The following is a 12780-nucleotide window of genomic DNA, read 5'->3' as shown; positions in this document are numbered from 1 at the left end:
AATAATCAAGAATTTTTAATTTAAGGGTTCACACCATCAAGACCTTCAATTGTCTAGCCCACTTCCTCCACTTCCTCTTTCACTTATCGTCCTTCCATGTGGCATTGCAAACGTGAGTAATGAAATTCTGTAATAACTGTCGAATTATTTTTCACTGAGTGGCTTTGATCAATTTTATTTGAAACTGCTGAAAATTAGAAAGTCTTCGCACACTAACATAATTTATGAGTGATTTCTTAGTTGAGTTTAATTATTATTTTGGCAGCCCACCCGGTCTCGTCAGCTGTACACCAATTAACCCTTAAAAATTCTCTTTTCATAATCTAGGTTAATCCGTAACTCATAAAAACGTTAAAATGTCGGGAGGCTTGGAGGTTCTTAGTCTGAAAGAAGATGATGTTACTAAGATGTTGGCAGCGTCCACTCACGTGGGAACTGAGAACGTCGACTTCCAAATGGAGCAGTATGTGTACAAAAGACGGCAAGATGGTAAGTTCTTCATACTGACTTTCCATTCGCCGTATTTATTCTTATAGGGTGATAATAATGTAGCGTTCATGTTTTAGGTGTCAATATTATCAACTTGAGACGCACTTGGGAGAAGCTGATGCTTGCTGCCAGGGCTATCGTGGCAATTGAGCATCCTTCAGAGGTTTATGTCATTTCATCGAGACCCTATGGTCAGCGTGCTGTGCTCAAATTCGCTGCCCACACTGGGGCCACACCTATTGCTGGACGCTTTACCCCGGGCGCCTTCACCAACCAGATTCAGGTATGTTTTAATAGTCTCGTCAAGTAGTTGTTGATGGGAATGATTATGAATAACCGACGGTAGTTTGTCTCTTGGTAGAGAAATAAGTAATTAATTTCCTTTAGGCGGCCTTCCGCGAGCCGAGATTGCTGGTGGTTACGGATCCAATGACTGATCGACAGCCGATAATTGAAGCTTCGTACGTCAACATTCCTGTCATAGCCTTCTGTAACATTGATTCCCCACTGCTCTTTGTGGACATAGCTATCCCATGCAATAATAAGGTGAGCTGCCCCAGACGTGGCTTCGGAAGTATTCGCGCTTTTACTGTCCTATGTTTGTGTAATTTTGAATGCATTTTCGTTTCAGTCTCCACACTCCATCGGTCTTATGTGGTGGTTTCTTGCCAGGGAGGTTCTTCGCCTTCGTGGTTCCATTGCACGCGATGGGAAGTGGGACGTTGTTGTCGACTTGTTTTTCTTCCGGGAACCAGAGGAGGTACTTTTTGTGAGATTGTTATCAGTGACTGGTGATATATATATCTTATGGAGTCGCTTTTAAATTTAAATGGTGTTGATTGGTTTGTACCCATTCGTGATACGATACATGGGCATTCTGTTTGATAAAACTCATGCTGGTAAGCTCACGGCGAATCTTAATGTATATGAAGGCTAATTAATATAATGCCCTTGTGGTTGTAGTGGGTACCTTATTGGATTCATAGTGCTAAGTGGCTACTGGTTGCTCCTACAGGCTGAAAAGGAAGAGCAAGCTCCCAAAGAAGCACTGCCAGCTCCTGCTGTTAAGATACCAGAGGCCGTTGAAACTGAGAATTGGATGGCACCTGAGGCTGCTGGCAGTTGGCCTGCAGATCCTGCTCCAGCTGTCATTGACCCTGCTGTTCCTGCACCTACCACTGATGCAACTGAAGACTGGGCAACCCATGTAAGTAATATTCCAGGAGCCTAGCATCTCTTGTTTATTTTGAAGGATATTGATTCTACCTTCATTTATGTTTCAGAGGGTGGATGACTGGAGTGCAACAGAACCTACCACAGTTACGAGTACCACTGCTACCACCAATTGGGGTGGCACTACAACTTCAGCATGGCCTTAAAATGTGGTCTGTAACGTCTCAATAAAATCTCTTATGGATTATGTTTTCTATTAATTCCTTCCAAGGTTAGCCGTACATCAGACGGAGTTTCATTGCATGAAATGCATTAATATGTATGAGAATAATTTTCAGAGGATACCATCTCAGGAACGTTGAAGTCTCGTTTAAACCATTGCGGGTACTCGTGTTAAATAAAAACTTTTTGGTCTATGTCGCTGCATCAATTTTTGGGTGGCCCCAACTTTTCCTGACTGATTGGTCGGGAAACATCGGGAACACTCAAAAATAATCCAGGCGACATTGCCCAAAAGTTTTTCTTTAATATAGGGCTTCTATATTTCTGCAGGAAAATTTGGACCTTTGATTCTCCCAGTAGGTTTCTTGAGTGTTCCTGCGGGTAATTGCCTCTGTTTCCTGACGTTATGAAGAGCAAGTCGCACTACGTAACGTTGGAAGAAATGGAGGATATTACCCGGTGGAAAATCCAAGAAACCTTTTAGCACAGGAAAGTTGGGGTTTAGCAAACTCCAAACCAAGTTTCCCTTTGGGGTCATTCTGTGCCAGTTACACTTCCATGGCCCCTGCAAACTAACTTGGAGGAAACTATAATTTCATCATGTCACCTGCGTTTTAGAAACAAACAAATTGCATAATATTGTCAAACAGGCCAATGAACAGTGAAATTATCAAGAAAAAATACAATTTGAAACCGTGGGAAGCAGATAGAGCAGTTAACCTCTACCTATAGATGATTAGCAGGAGTTAAGAGATGTTTTGGTGTACTACTTTGAAAGTACAGAGTAACAATCACCAATGTGGAATGTTCTGCTTGCTAGCACCCACAGGCTCACCATAGATTTCATTTGTGGGTGCTTCATGTCCATATAGTTATCATTATAAGTGTGAATGTATGTAGGATTTCTATGATCATACTGGCTAAAACAATGGGTACATTGTATAAAGGTAGGAGCCAGAGAAAGGTAGTTCATTTAATGATGTCTTCTAAAAATGCTAGTTATCTCTTTCTTTAAAACATAGTACCGTGGCAGCAAATATTAATGCAAAGCTCATTGGCATCTGGAAGCGGCCAGTTCGGGAACTACTTCTATTCCAAAAATTTGGCCTCATAATACTTTCGTACAAACTGTAATTTTAAAAGCTATATACCCCTTGTACTGGGAAAGCAATTGTATCCGCTGCATTAAGACAACCCGCAAGAGATCCAGCTACGAATTCTTCCCCATATTCTCCTAAGCATGCTTTGCCTACGACTAGTCTAGAATTGAGGTTACTCTCGTCGGGACACCTGTGGACGAAGCAGACATATTGGGCATTGAGGCTACCTCAGGGCACAATCATTCTGGCGGTGTAGTGGGTAAAGTATCATGAAACGACTCTTAGGTTACTTTAAACAAGTCTGACGAATGATTTGATCCTGCCCACACACTGTGGACATTTTTCTGATCTTAAAACTTTGCAGAACCTATCACAAGGTCCAGAGGATGTTGCATGGCTATTAAATTCTTACGTGCTTATTATTTGTTGACATTCAACTCTTTCATTGCGTAACCATTTGGGCAGTTGACTGTGGAGTTCATTTTTTATCAAGTCCTATCTTTGATGCTAGCTTTCTTTATGAAATTCCAGCATAATTCCCCTCTTATTTAAAGCTAATATGCTGTACCATTCAGCCATTTTCTCCTTTTGTGTTATAATCGTTTCCTGCTAAGTATTTATTGCCCACAATCATACTCTTTTATTTTTATTACATAGATTACTTCACCTATCCTCCTCTAATGCATTTCAATGATGCTACAAGAAGTATATCCCTCTTAAGAAAGTGAAAAGGAAATAGTCTACTGTATGTGAGGAAATTTTTAGTAAACGTTCCGCGGCTTACTGGAAACTTTTTGCTGAGTCAATCATAAGTTTTGACCAAGTAATATAATAGCCGAAATGAAAATGTTGCAATGAATGGGCATTCATAAAATTGCAAGAATATAATCTTTTCATTGATGGGTATAAGTAATGAGCAACTCATTTTTATTTGCTATGCTTTGGTTCGTAACTTATTGTTAGTCTTTTGAACTTATGACAAAAATCTTGATGAAATATTAAAAAGAATGTATGCATAACACACATCTTGTGCATTATTTTAAGGGCAAGACAAAATTCTGTTAGCTCAATCATGTTCTTAATGTTTCAGATGAATTACATATATGCAGACGCCAAAAATTTTCTGATTGAGAACTACATACTGAGTTTAGGCTGGTGATGGGCAAAGTCGATCATTTTAGTGATTCAATCATTTTGACTCGAGTCACATAAATGATTCAATCATTATGATCGAAAAGACTCAAATGAATCAAGATCCAAAAGACTCAAAGGAATCATGATTGAAAAGACTCAAAAGGAATCAAGATCGAAAAGACTCGATCAATGGATGTAATAAATCACTTTGAATAATCGAATAATTACTGCCTCATCTGCGAAGAGGATTTGTGACGCTGATACCTATCCATATTATCATTTCATATACTATTTTGATTGTGAATTCCTAGATGAGTAAATTAGATTGCAAAAATGAAGGAAGTAGTGTCATAAAAATATTTGGGAAGGTAAAACTCCCACAGTTTCTTAACAGTAATATAAAGAATAATTTATAACTATATATCTCAAAATACACCACCCACTATGCATGAATCTGATCTGCAGGATAATTTTATGAATGGCACAATAAAATGTAACCAGCTTTAACTTCTACTTCTTAACGTTCTCCTTCATTAGTCATCTTAATATTTTCCTTTTACGTGTATTGGTGTTATTAATACTGATAACTGCTGGAAACATGTAAGAAAAAGATTACACAAGTATTCAGTTCTTCATAACATAGTATTTAATTTTCACACAACTATCTCTGCCCTGACGAAAAGAGATCAAGCATCGATCGTTCCAAATTTTGAAATAAACCGGGATGATGGATATGAAACCGGAAGTCAGAGTGATTAATGATCGACTTGTTTAACGAAATGAATCATGAGTCATTTGATTCACCTAGTCATTCAATCTTTTTGATCGAATCATTCATGATCGACCTATCACTAGTTTAGGCGGTTCGATAGTCTGCCTTCACTAAGCTCCGAGCAACTTCTGAGGAATTATTCCTTGAATGGAGAAGAAGCGCAGGCCGTGACACTTCGCACATGCAGTTAATGTTAGGGGTGATGAAGTGGGGCTGGACGATGCAGAATAGGAAGCCAAAATTCACCCCACAGTCTACTGTCCAAATGGTTACGCAATTTAGGAGTTGAATGCCAACAAATAAATAAGCATGTTAGAATTTAACAGCCATGCAACATCCTCTGGACCTTGTTATAGGTTCTGCAAAGTTTTAAGATCAGAAAAATGTCCACAGTGTGTGAGCAGCATCAAATCATCCGTCACTGAGACATGATCCGAGGAACCTCCGAGTCCGAATAGCATGAATACATGCATCCACTCCATATACAAAATAAAGATATGTAATATTTCACTGTGGCATTTTCATAAATTACAAAAAATTGTGATATTGTTTATCACATATTTAATCCAGGTGTATTTGTATGCTCAAGAAGGAAAGAGGAGTAATTTCTTTGAAATCAACGTTGCTGCCAACCTGACCCTCTTTGAATTTTCATGAAATTTGGTGTGTTAATTGCACGCAACAAGATAAAGAAAAATACCAATTTATAGAATTTTATCACGAGTCACATGGCCATACAAAGTTCTAAAAATTTCCAGAAAATTTGACCAACACTCATGACATAAACAACTGTAGCTTCAGTTCTAAGAACAATAGAACTGTAAACCAGGTAATTTGGAAAGGTCTTGAAACAAGCTTAATGAAAGGCAATTTTGTCATATTAGAAGAATTCTCAAAGGTCGGTGACTTTGAACATTGACATGTAATATCTCAAATCATGTCACCTCCAAAATTATGAAAAAAATGTATTTGATTCTTCATATCCGTTGCATTAATTTCAAAACTAACTGTATTCAGATCCTAACAATGGGACTTAAGGTACTGAAAATTTTTTTTGTTAAAAAGGTGGTTTTATACCACAGCACAGTCAGCCAGAAGAGTCAACTGGCCATTTATAATGTTCAAGGTCACATACACTGATATCAGACTTTCAATGACGCAAAACATGGTTGAGGCCTCTTACAAAAAAATTTGATCTTATTAAATTACTCAAGCACCAGTAATTTATTTCTGGCGAAGATGGACCTTGTTTTCTGTACTAGCTTGCTATCCAACAGCAGCTAATCACCTATATCTACTTGTAGTTTGCTACAAATACACTTGACAAATATTATAATCATTTGACTATACATACTAGGGTCTTTCTGTGCCAGGAAGAAAGTGTTTTTAAGACCCTTTAAATTCAGTGAGGTGTAGACTTCTTATTTCATAATGGACTTGTTGTTACTGTGCAAATGTTAGTCTATGAATATGTACATATTAAGAATTTATAGTAATCATAAACAGATTTGCAGCTATTAATTTGTTAAACAGTCACAAAAAAAATATTTTATTAATACATTAGTAAATAAAATTCCAATAGATGATACATAATTCTCTATTCAACAGAAAATCTACCGTGTACTTGAAACCTGTACAGACAAGTAAATTCAGGATGACCATAGTTTGAATGAATTCTTAACTCCACTATACTGAAGGGAATTGATACTTCTCTCTGAAAATAAAATAAATATGAATCAATAAAATGTATTCGGGTGTGTCATTGAGAATGCTGCCACATTATGCCATATGTTTGCATTCCTGGGACCAAATTTCCCTAGTAAGCTACTAATATTTATTTATTTTAATCCACTTTGTAAAGTAAATGGGGACTGTCGACAAAAATTTTGGGGTCGGTAAATGTTAAGATGATAATAACTCACCCGTTTAGGAAAATACTAGGGGACAACCTCGATGATTCCCCACTGTAAGCCTTCAAGGATAGCAGAAAGTGAGGAAACAAACAGGTAATCAACAATGAACATAACGAACGGTCAAAACTCACAATTGCTAACAGGCTGCAGATATTAAATAGAGGAACGAGAGGTAGATGAGGATGAATTCAGGAAAAAGAAAGCTGTATGGGATCTTAAGCTAAGGAAAGCTGTGGATGAATAAAATATTCGATTGAAATTTCTGAAGAATTTTTTGAAGGGTCGAAGGAGAGAGTTTTAAAAAATAGTAAGAAGGATTTATGAGGGGTGTTGGTTTGAGGATTTCTTGAATACAGTTATCATACCAATACCAAACATTTTAGCAGGAGTGTGTGGAGAGTACAGGACTATTAGCCTAATAATGCATAGGGCAAAAGTGGGACTGAAAAATATAAACAGAAAAATGGAGAGCAGGACAAATGATTACTAGGACATAGATCACTTCAGATTCAGGAAAGGAAAGTAAACATAGGAAACAATAGCGGTAATGAGGATCCTAGAAGAGACTAACCCAGAATATAACCAAGATTTATATTCTAACTTTTCGATTTTGAAATAGCATGTACATAGTTGACTGGATTGGGTAGTTAACAGGAGTTCTTAAGAAAATAGTTGTTGAATGGAGGAATAGGCTGTACTTGTAATCTCAGACTGCACGAGTGAAGATGGCCAATGAAGAATCAGGGTGGGCAAGCATTGGCTTGAGACTCCCTTGGGAAGGATTGAGACTCCTCTGTATTGCCCAAGCTCTCATCTGTGCAAAGGAGATGGTGGGAAGAGTTAGAGGAGGGTAGGTAGCCAAAGTAGGAGGATTGATGTTTAAATCACAGAAGAATGGACGTGATTAGGTGGTAATTAGCCAGTCGGTGGAAGGGCTGACGGTTGTGGCTGATGCATCAGGTAATCAGCGCAAGGAATTGGCATGAAGGTAAATCATAAATATGATAATGCACTTTTGTAAAGCATCACAGGCAATAATTATGACACTTAGCATTGAAGTAAGTGGGCACAAACAAGGGAAGGTGGAGTAATCGGACATAGTAGTAAAGGAATCGGTAATAAATGAGGCGTTTATGAAAGGAAAGAGCTAATGAGAGGATTTTTATAGAAGAGATAAAAGAAAAGGGCTCACGAAACGTCTGATCTGGAGTGTAGCACTTTGTTGTGGACCCTGTGGAAAGACGACAAGAAAAAAATGGAGGTGATCAGGGTGTGGAGGAGAATGGATTAGATGTAGCTGATGCAAATGGAAAAGAATAACCAAGTGCTAGCCTGGTGAGCTAGGAGATGAAATTTGAAGAGGAGAAACAGAGGAGACAGGGGGTCTGGAGTGAGCACTAAGAAGGGGATATTGAAAACTTAAGTTTGGAGGAAGAATGTTAGGTGACTGAGGATATGGATAGAATTTATAGATACATAGAAGGAGCAAGTAGGCCTTAATGATTATCAAAGAGAGTAATTTAATTTAGGAGGGCGGGACCATCAAAGGATGATTTTTAAAATGCATCACATAAACCTGCCCTGAACAGTACAGCAGCCTCATAGTAGTCTCAGCTATATACCACTATAATTTTATTCCTGGAAAATGGTTGCTCAGATGAAAAAAATCGAGTGAATTTTATCCCTTGAGAACTGTGGTTAAAGAATAATATCTTAGTAACTTTGGAATGTATTACCCCACAGGTGAAAATTCATTTCATCATATGAAAACATTAATTGTTACTGCAGATAAAGCTAAACACGACAGTCACATTGCACGAATCTTCGCCAAGAGATGGAACTACCATTGGGAGAACCTCAGCATTGTAAAATAGTAACTACATCCCACATTTCCCAAAATCCACTATCCCCCACCAATCAGTCCTCATTCCACCCCTCCAAAGTTTCCCTCCCCTTCGTAGCCCCCAACAAGCCTATGGCACCTCAGATCAGTTCTTGCTTAGGTTTCATGATATGAAGACCATAAACCCTTCAAAATAAAATATCCAATTACAAAAGAACAATAGAAATGTGTTTCACCCCTCCCCGTTTCTCGCCAACCGACCTTTTTCAGCTACCCTTCTTCAAAGCACCCAGTTTCAGGAGGCCAAAAAAATAAGTCACCATAGAGCCCAGAGTTCTATAGTTGGAGAAAATTTCACTGAAGTCAAGTAAAAGTTTCAAGTTACCTGAGAACAATGGGAAGAAGTTTCTTTCGATCAGCTTCCCCCCCTCTCCTTCTTGCCAGCTCCCCTCTTTTCACGGGATCTGCCTTCCTAGTCCCCAATTTTTGAAACACCCTGACAACATGAATCACACATGTACCGTGTTCTTTGGTAACAACAAATAACTTTCCGCAATTGTGTTTTACCTCCATATGATTATAAAAATAGGTGCATCAAATATAAAAAAGAATGAGTCCAAATATGATGCATTACTGACATCATTTAACTCTGTTAATCATGGTTCTGTAACTTTTATTTATGAATTTATCAACAAATCACCAGTTCCTATACTAGACTGCACCCAAAAAGCGATGAGAAGTTTTCACTACAACAGCATAACTTTGCTTGAATTAGCATAATAGTATTAATATAATTTCTATCGACATAACCAATGATGAAAGTAATAAGGATCACACGTAATAATCAGAAAAATAGGTTATGTGCACATTATGCTGTATTTTACACGTTAGTACACATAATTGTGCATCTTATGTTTTTGATTTTTGTCCATATATGACAGTTAAGAAATTGACTGATAGCAAATTTTAAAAAAGTTCTCAATAGTAAAAATAAGACATTTTTCGGATTCAGTGCACAAAAATATGTGTTACTCCATCAACAGAACCTGAAAAAATGGAAAACCGAAAAATGCAGGCCTGTGTTATTAGTATTGGACCCAAACAAGGCAAGACAGACTGGAAACTCAAACTGCACAAATCACTTAGCTTGCACAATTCTGCCCTGAAAAAAAGACCACAAAATTTCATGATCTTACACGATCCTCTCTTGCAATTCTGGCTGAGAGCATAAAGAGTACGCTTTATTCAAGCTGCTACTTATTCAGGCAACTGAGATATACAACAGGCGTTGAAGTTCTTTTAAAACTCTATTATGCGGAATTCCACACTAGGGTGCTACAAAGCATACTGTTCTGGGGTGCATTCCATTACCTTAGTGAAATTTTCAAATTGCAAAAACGAATTATAAGAATCATCACTTTCCATCAAATTAAATCTCCTTCCAAGCCCATTTTCCATTTCTTAAAAATCCTCCCACTCCCCTGCATATACCTACTCCAGCTTATTTTACATGTTAGAAAAAACCTGATTCAGTTCTCCACTAATTCTGATATCCATTCTTTATAACACAAGAAGGAAAAATGACCTGCATTGTTTCTGTATAAGAACCGAAAGGTTGAAATGTGGCCCAAATGAAATGGGAATCAGAATTTACAATAAATTACCTAAGAAATTGAAAAATATGCAAAGTGCCAGTCTCCTCAAGGTAAACCTTTTTACTGGAAAAAATGTATTACTCTGTAAATTAATTTATGAGTGATGACTCTCTCGAGTCTTAAAGTATTTCTATTTCCATGTACAGTTTATACCACATATGTAAAGTTGTCTGTGTTTTTAATATTTATTTCTTAAATCCATGTAATATGTATCTAAATTCCTTTTTTTTCCTGACGTGCCATATATTGGTTATGTTTTTTTATGTATCTGATCTATCATGGCAAATAAAGCATTATTATTATTACCCTTCCATGCTTTCGCTGAGCGGATGTGTCGTTCTAGTTCCCCCAACTCACCGCTGGTGACACCCTCCGACTGGTCGTGTTTGTGTCATTATTATTATTTGATATATTACTTCACACCTGCATATTTCTTGGTTTAAAAAGTCACATTAGACTAAAATTGACTTACATATTGTCCCTATTACTTAAAATAAACTCCTGGCATAATTACTAGTAAAAAAATTCCAATTTTAAAATTTGGTTGCTAATATTTTTTGCCTACCACTCATATCACCAAGGCAGTGTAAGCCCATGCTATACCGAATTCACTCTCCTCGGTGGCATCAGGGGTTAGTCCCAGCATGCCACACCAGAGGTCGCACATTCGAGTCCTGCCTGGGTGCCAAGGGCATGGGTGATTTTTCAATGTGTTTCGTCTGTATAATGAAATGTTAGTACTTGGGAAAAACTGTTGGTATTAGAGAAAGCCTTACTTTTACTATCTTACATCTACAATTTTTTACTGGTCCAATTTACCTGATTTTTTTAAATTCTGATTAAAAAAATTTGACAAATTAATTAATAAGGTGCCAAAGATGCTATCCCAAAAAACAAAATCTATTTTATTATTCTAAATTATTATGTAATAGCTGGATTACCTGAATGAGAAATGTTTGCTGAGGAGAGCCATTATTATCATAAACATATTCCCCAAGAAGTAACTCAGAGGTTTCACCTTCAAAAACGTGGAAGCCCTGAAACATATTACCTCAACTTTACATCTATTAAAGAGTAAATGGAAAAAAATTATTTGGGTCCATTATGATCCTTCAAAAACATTTCATTCCAGTTTAAAAAACAAACACAAGTTTTACAAAAATTGCCTGAATACACATGGAATTCATTTATAATCTCCTTCTCCAGTTTATTTATTTCCAGATTATGCAAGGCATAGTTGCCATCATAGAGATGGTTATATAATAGACATTAAAGGAGTTCTATATTCATTACTTTGTTAACCAGAGGGCTGGTAAATGGGTTTTCTGAGACAGTACCTTTATACGTGAATGCAAAGAAAAGCTATTTTAATTGGACATTCATGAATGTGACAAATGCTCATTAAAGGCAAGAGGCTGCTTATCCAAGGGCATACCCAGGATCAAAAGCCAGGGCGCAAGCCAAGTAGTGACATTTAAGCATTTCAAGAAAACTATTACAGTGCTTTATAAGTTTTTAAAATTGCTTGCTTGAAAAAAATATTTTAGTTAGATATCTTATACTGATATCATTTTTCATGGATTTAAAGAAAATTTGACGAAAACTTATGTTTCAATCCAGTCCTGATTTTCCTTAGAGACTTCTGCGATTTTTGCTTTGGTTAATTTAATAATCTCATAGATCATTGGAGAGTTTGGAATAAATTGCTACACACAAACATTAATGAAGTATCTAATGTTTAAAATACCATGGAAATATCATCCTAATAGTACTTAAATGCACTGAATATTTAATTTTCACCAACTTTAAATGTCTATAACCTACATAATTTAATTATGAATCAGAGAAGGAAAGGTGAGATTACAAACCACAACAGAAAACTCCCTTGGACAAGATGTAATATCACCAGAAAGTGAAATTTGCTGAGGGATATGATAAATAGAAAAACCATATAATATTGCTGGTGCTGCCAGTTGGACCCTCAGGTTTCCTTCATGGCCATGAAAAGACCAACATTCTCCTGGACTCACTGATGCCTGTATGTAATAGTCCATAAAATGTAAAATGCGAGATAAGAGTATAAGTAATAGTGATAGATTATAAGCATCAACTTTTAGAACTGAATAGTTTTCAATTACATTTTCCCACTAACCTGAATAGCATTTCTGGGACTACTTTCTACATACCACAAAGGAAATCCAAATAATTGAACTAGAGTCCTTGAGGCATAAGTTTTTGTATTTGGAGTCCCAATAACATTTCCACCTGTAAAATATTATAATGAAATGAAAAAATTGCTCACCAAGATTGTTTATAACTATAAAAAAGATATTTCTTTGGAAAGATATCAAATTTGACGACTGTATTTATTAAAACGTAGGCACAGAAGGATGATAGAGGGGAGGGTATTCTCTCAACAACTTCACATGAATCGGAGTCCTCTGGATTGTCGATAATACACATGTGACCCTGTGAGAGA

General features: G+C 36.9%; 2 protein-coding genes across 5 annotated transcripts in view; one reads left to right on the top strand and one right to left on the bottom strand.

Moving 5' to 3' along the window:
- The first annotated feature begins 5 nt into the window (after window positions 1-5).
- Window positions 6-1909, top strand: LOC124171837 (40S ribosomal protein SA). Its single transcript, XM_046551195.1, has 7 exons — window positions 6-112; window positions 328-489; window positions 567-772; window positions 877-1035; window positions 1121-1249; window positions 1505-1696; window positions 1773-1909. Exons 2-7 carry the CDS (start codon window positions 357-359, stop codon window positions 1866-1868), a joined length of 915 nt encoding a protein of 304 aa, XP_046407151.1. The 5' UTR covers window positions 6-112; window positions 328-356; the 3' UTR covers window positions 1869-1909.
- Window positions 1910-6407: 4498 nt separating this feature from the next.
- LOC124171817 (SUN domain-containing protein 1-like) overlaps window positions 6408-12780 on the bottom strand; it is a 48712-nt gene continuing 42339 nt past the window's right edge. For all 4 annotated transcript variants that reach the window (XM_046551167.1, XM_046551182.1, XM_046551159.1 and 1 more), the window contains 4 exons: window positions 12454-12566; window positions 12170-12337; window positions 11243-11338; window positions 6408-6604 (listed from right to left, as the gene is read on the bottom strand). In XM_046551167.1, coding sequence (XP_046407123.1) covers window positions 6488-6604; window positions 11243-11338; window positions 12170-12337; window positions 12454-12566 — 494 coding nt within the window. In that variant the 3' untranslated portion in view covers window positions 6408-6487. The remainder of the gene's footprint in view (window positions 6605-11242; window positions 11339-12169; window positions 12338-12453; window positions 12567-12780) is intronic.

Source organism: Ischnura elegans, chromosome 1, assembly GCF_921293095.1.
Source record: "Ischnura elegans chromosome 1, ioIscEleg1.1, whole genome shotgun sequence".
Taxonomy (NCBI): Eukaryota; Metazoa; Arthropoda; class Insecta; order Odonata; family Coenagrionidae; genus Ischnura; species Ischnura elegans.
Note: the sequence above shows the minus strand (reverse complement) of the source record. Positions and strands in the feature narration are given on the sequence as shown.

What these genes read in the sequence shown, in the direction of transcription:
- LOC124171837 (XM_046551195.1), top strand. Translation starts at nt 357, where the DNA reads ATGTCGGGAGGCTTGGAGGTTCTTAGTCTGAAAGAAGATGATGTTACT. An exon ending in CCTTCACCAACCAGATTCAG is followed by an intron (nt 773 to 876) that starts GTATGTTTTAAT and finishes AATTTCCTTTAG; the next exon opens with GCGGCCTTCCGCGAGCCGAG. An exon ending in CTATCCCATGCAATAATAAG is followed by an intron (nt 1,036 to 1,120) that starts GTGAGCTGCCCC and finishes TTTTCGTTTCAG; the next exon opens with TCTCCACACTCCATCGGTCT.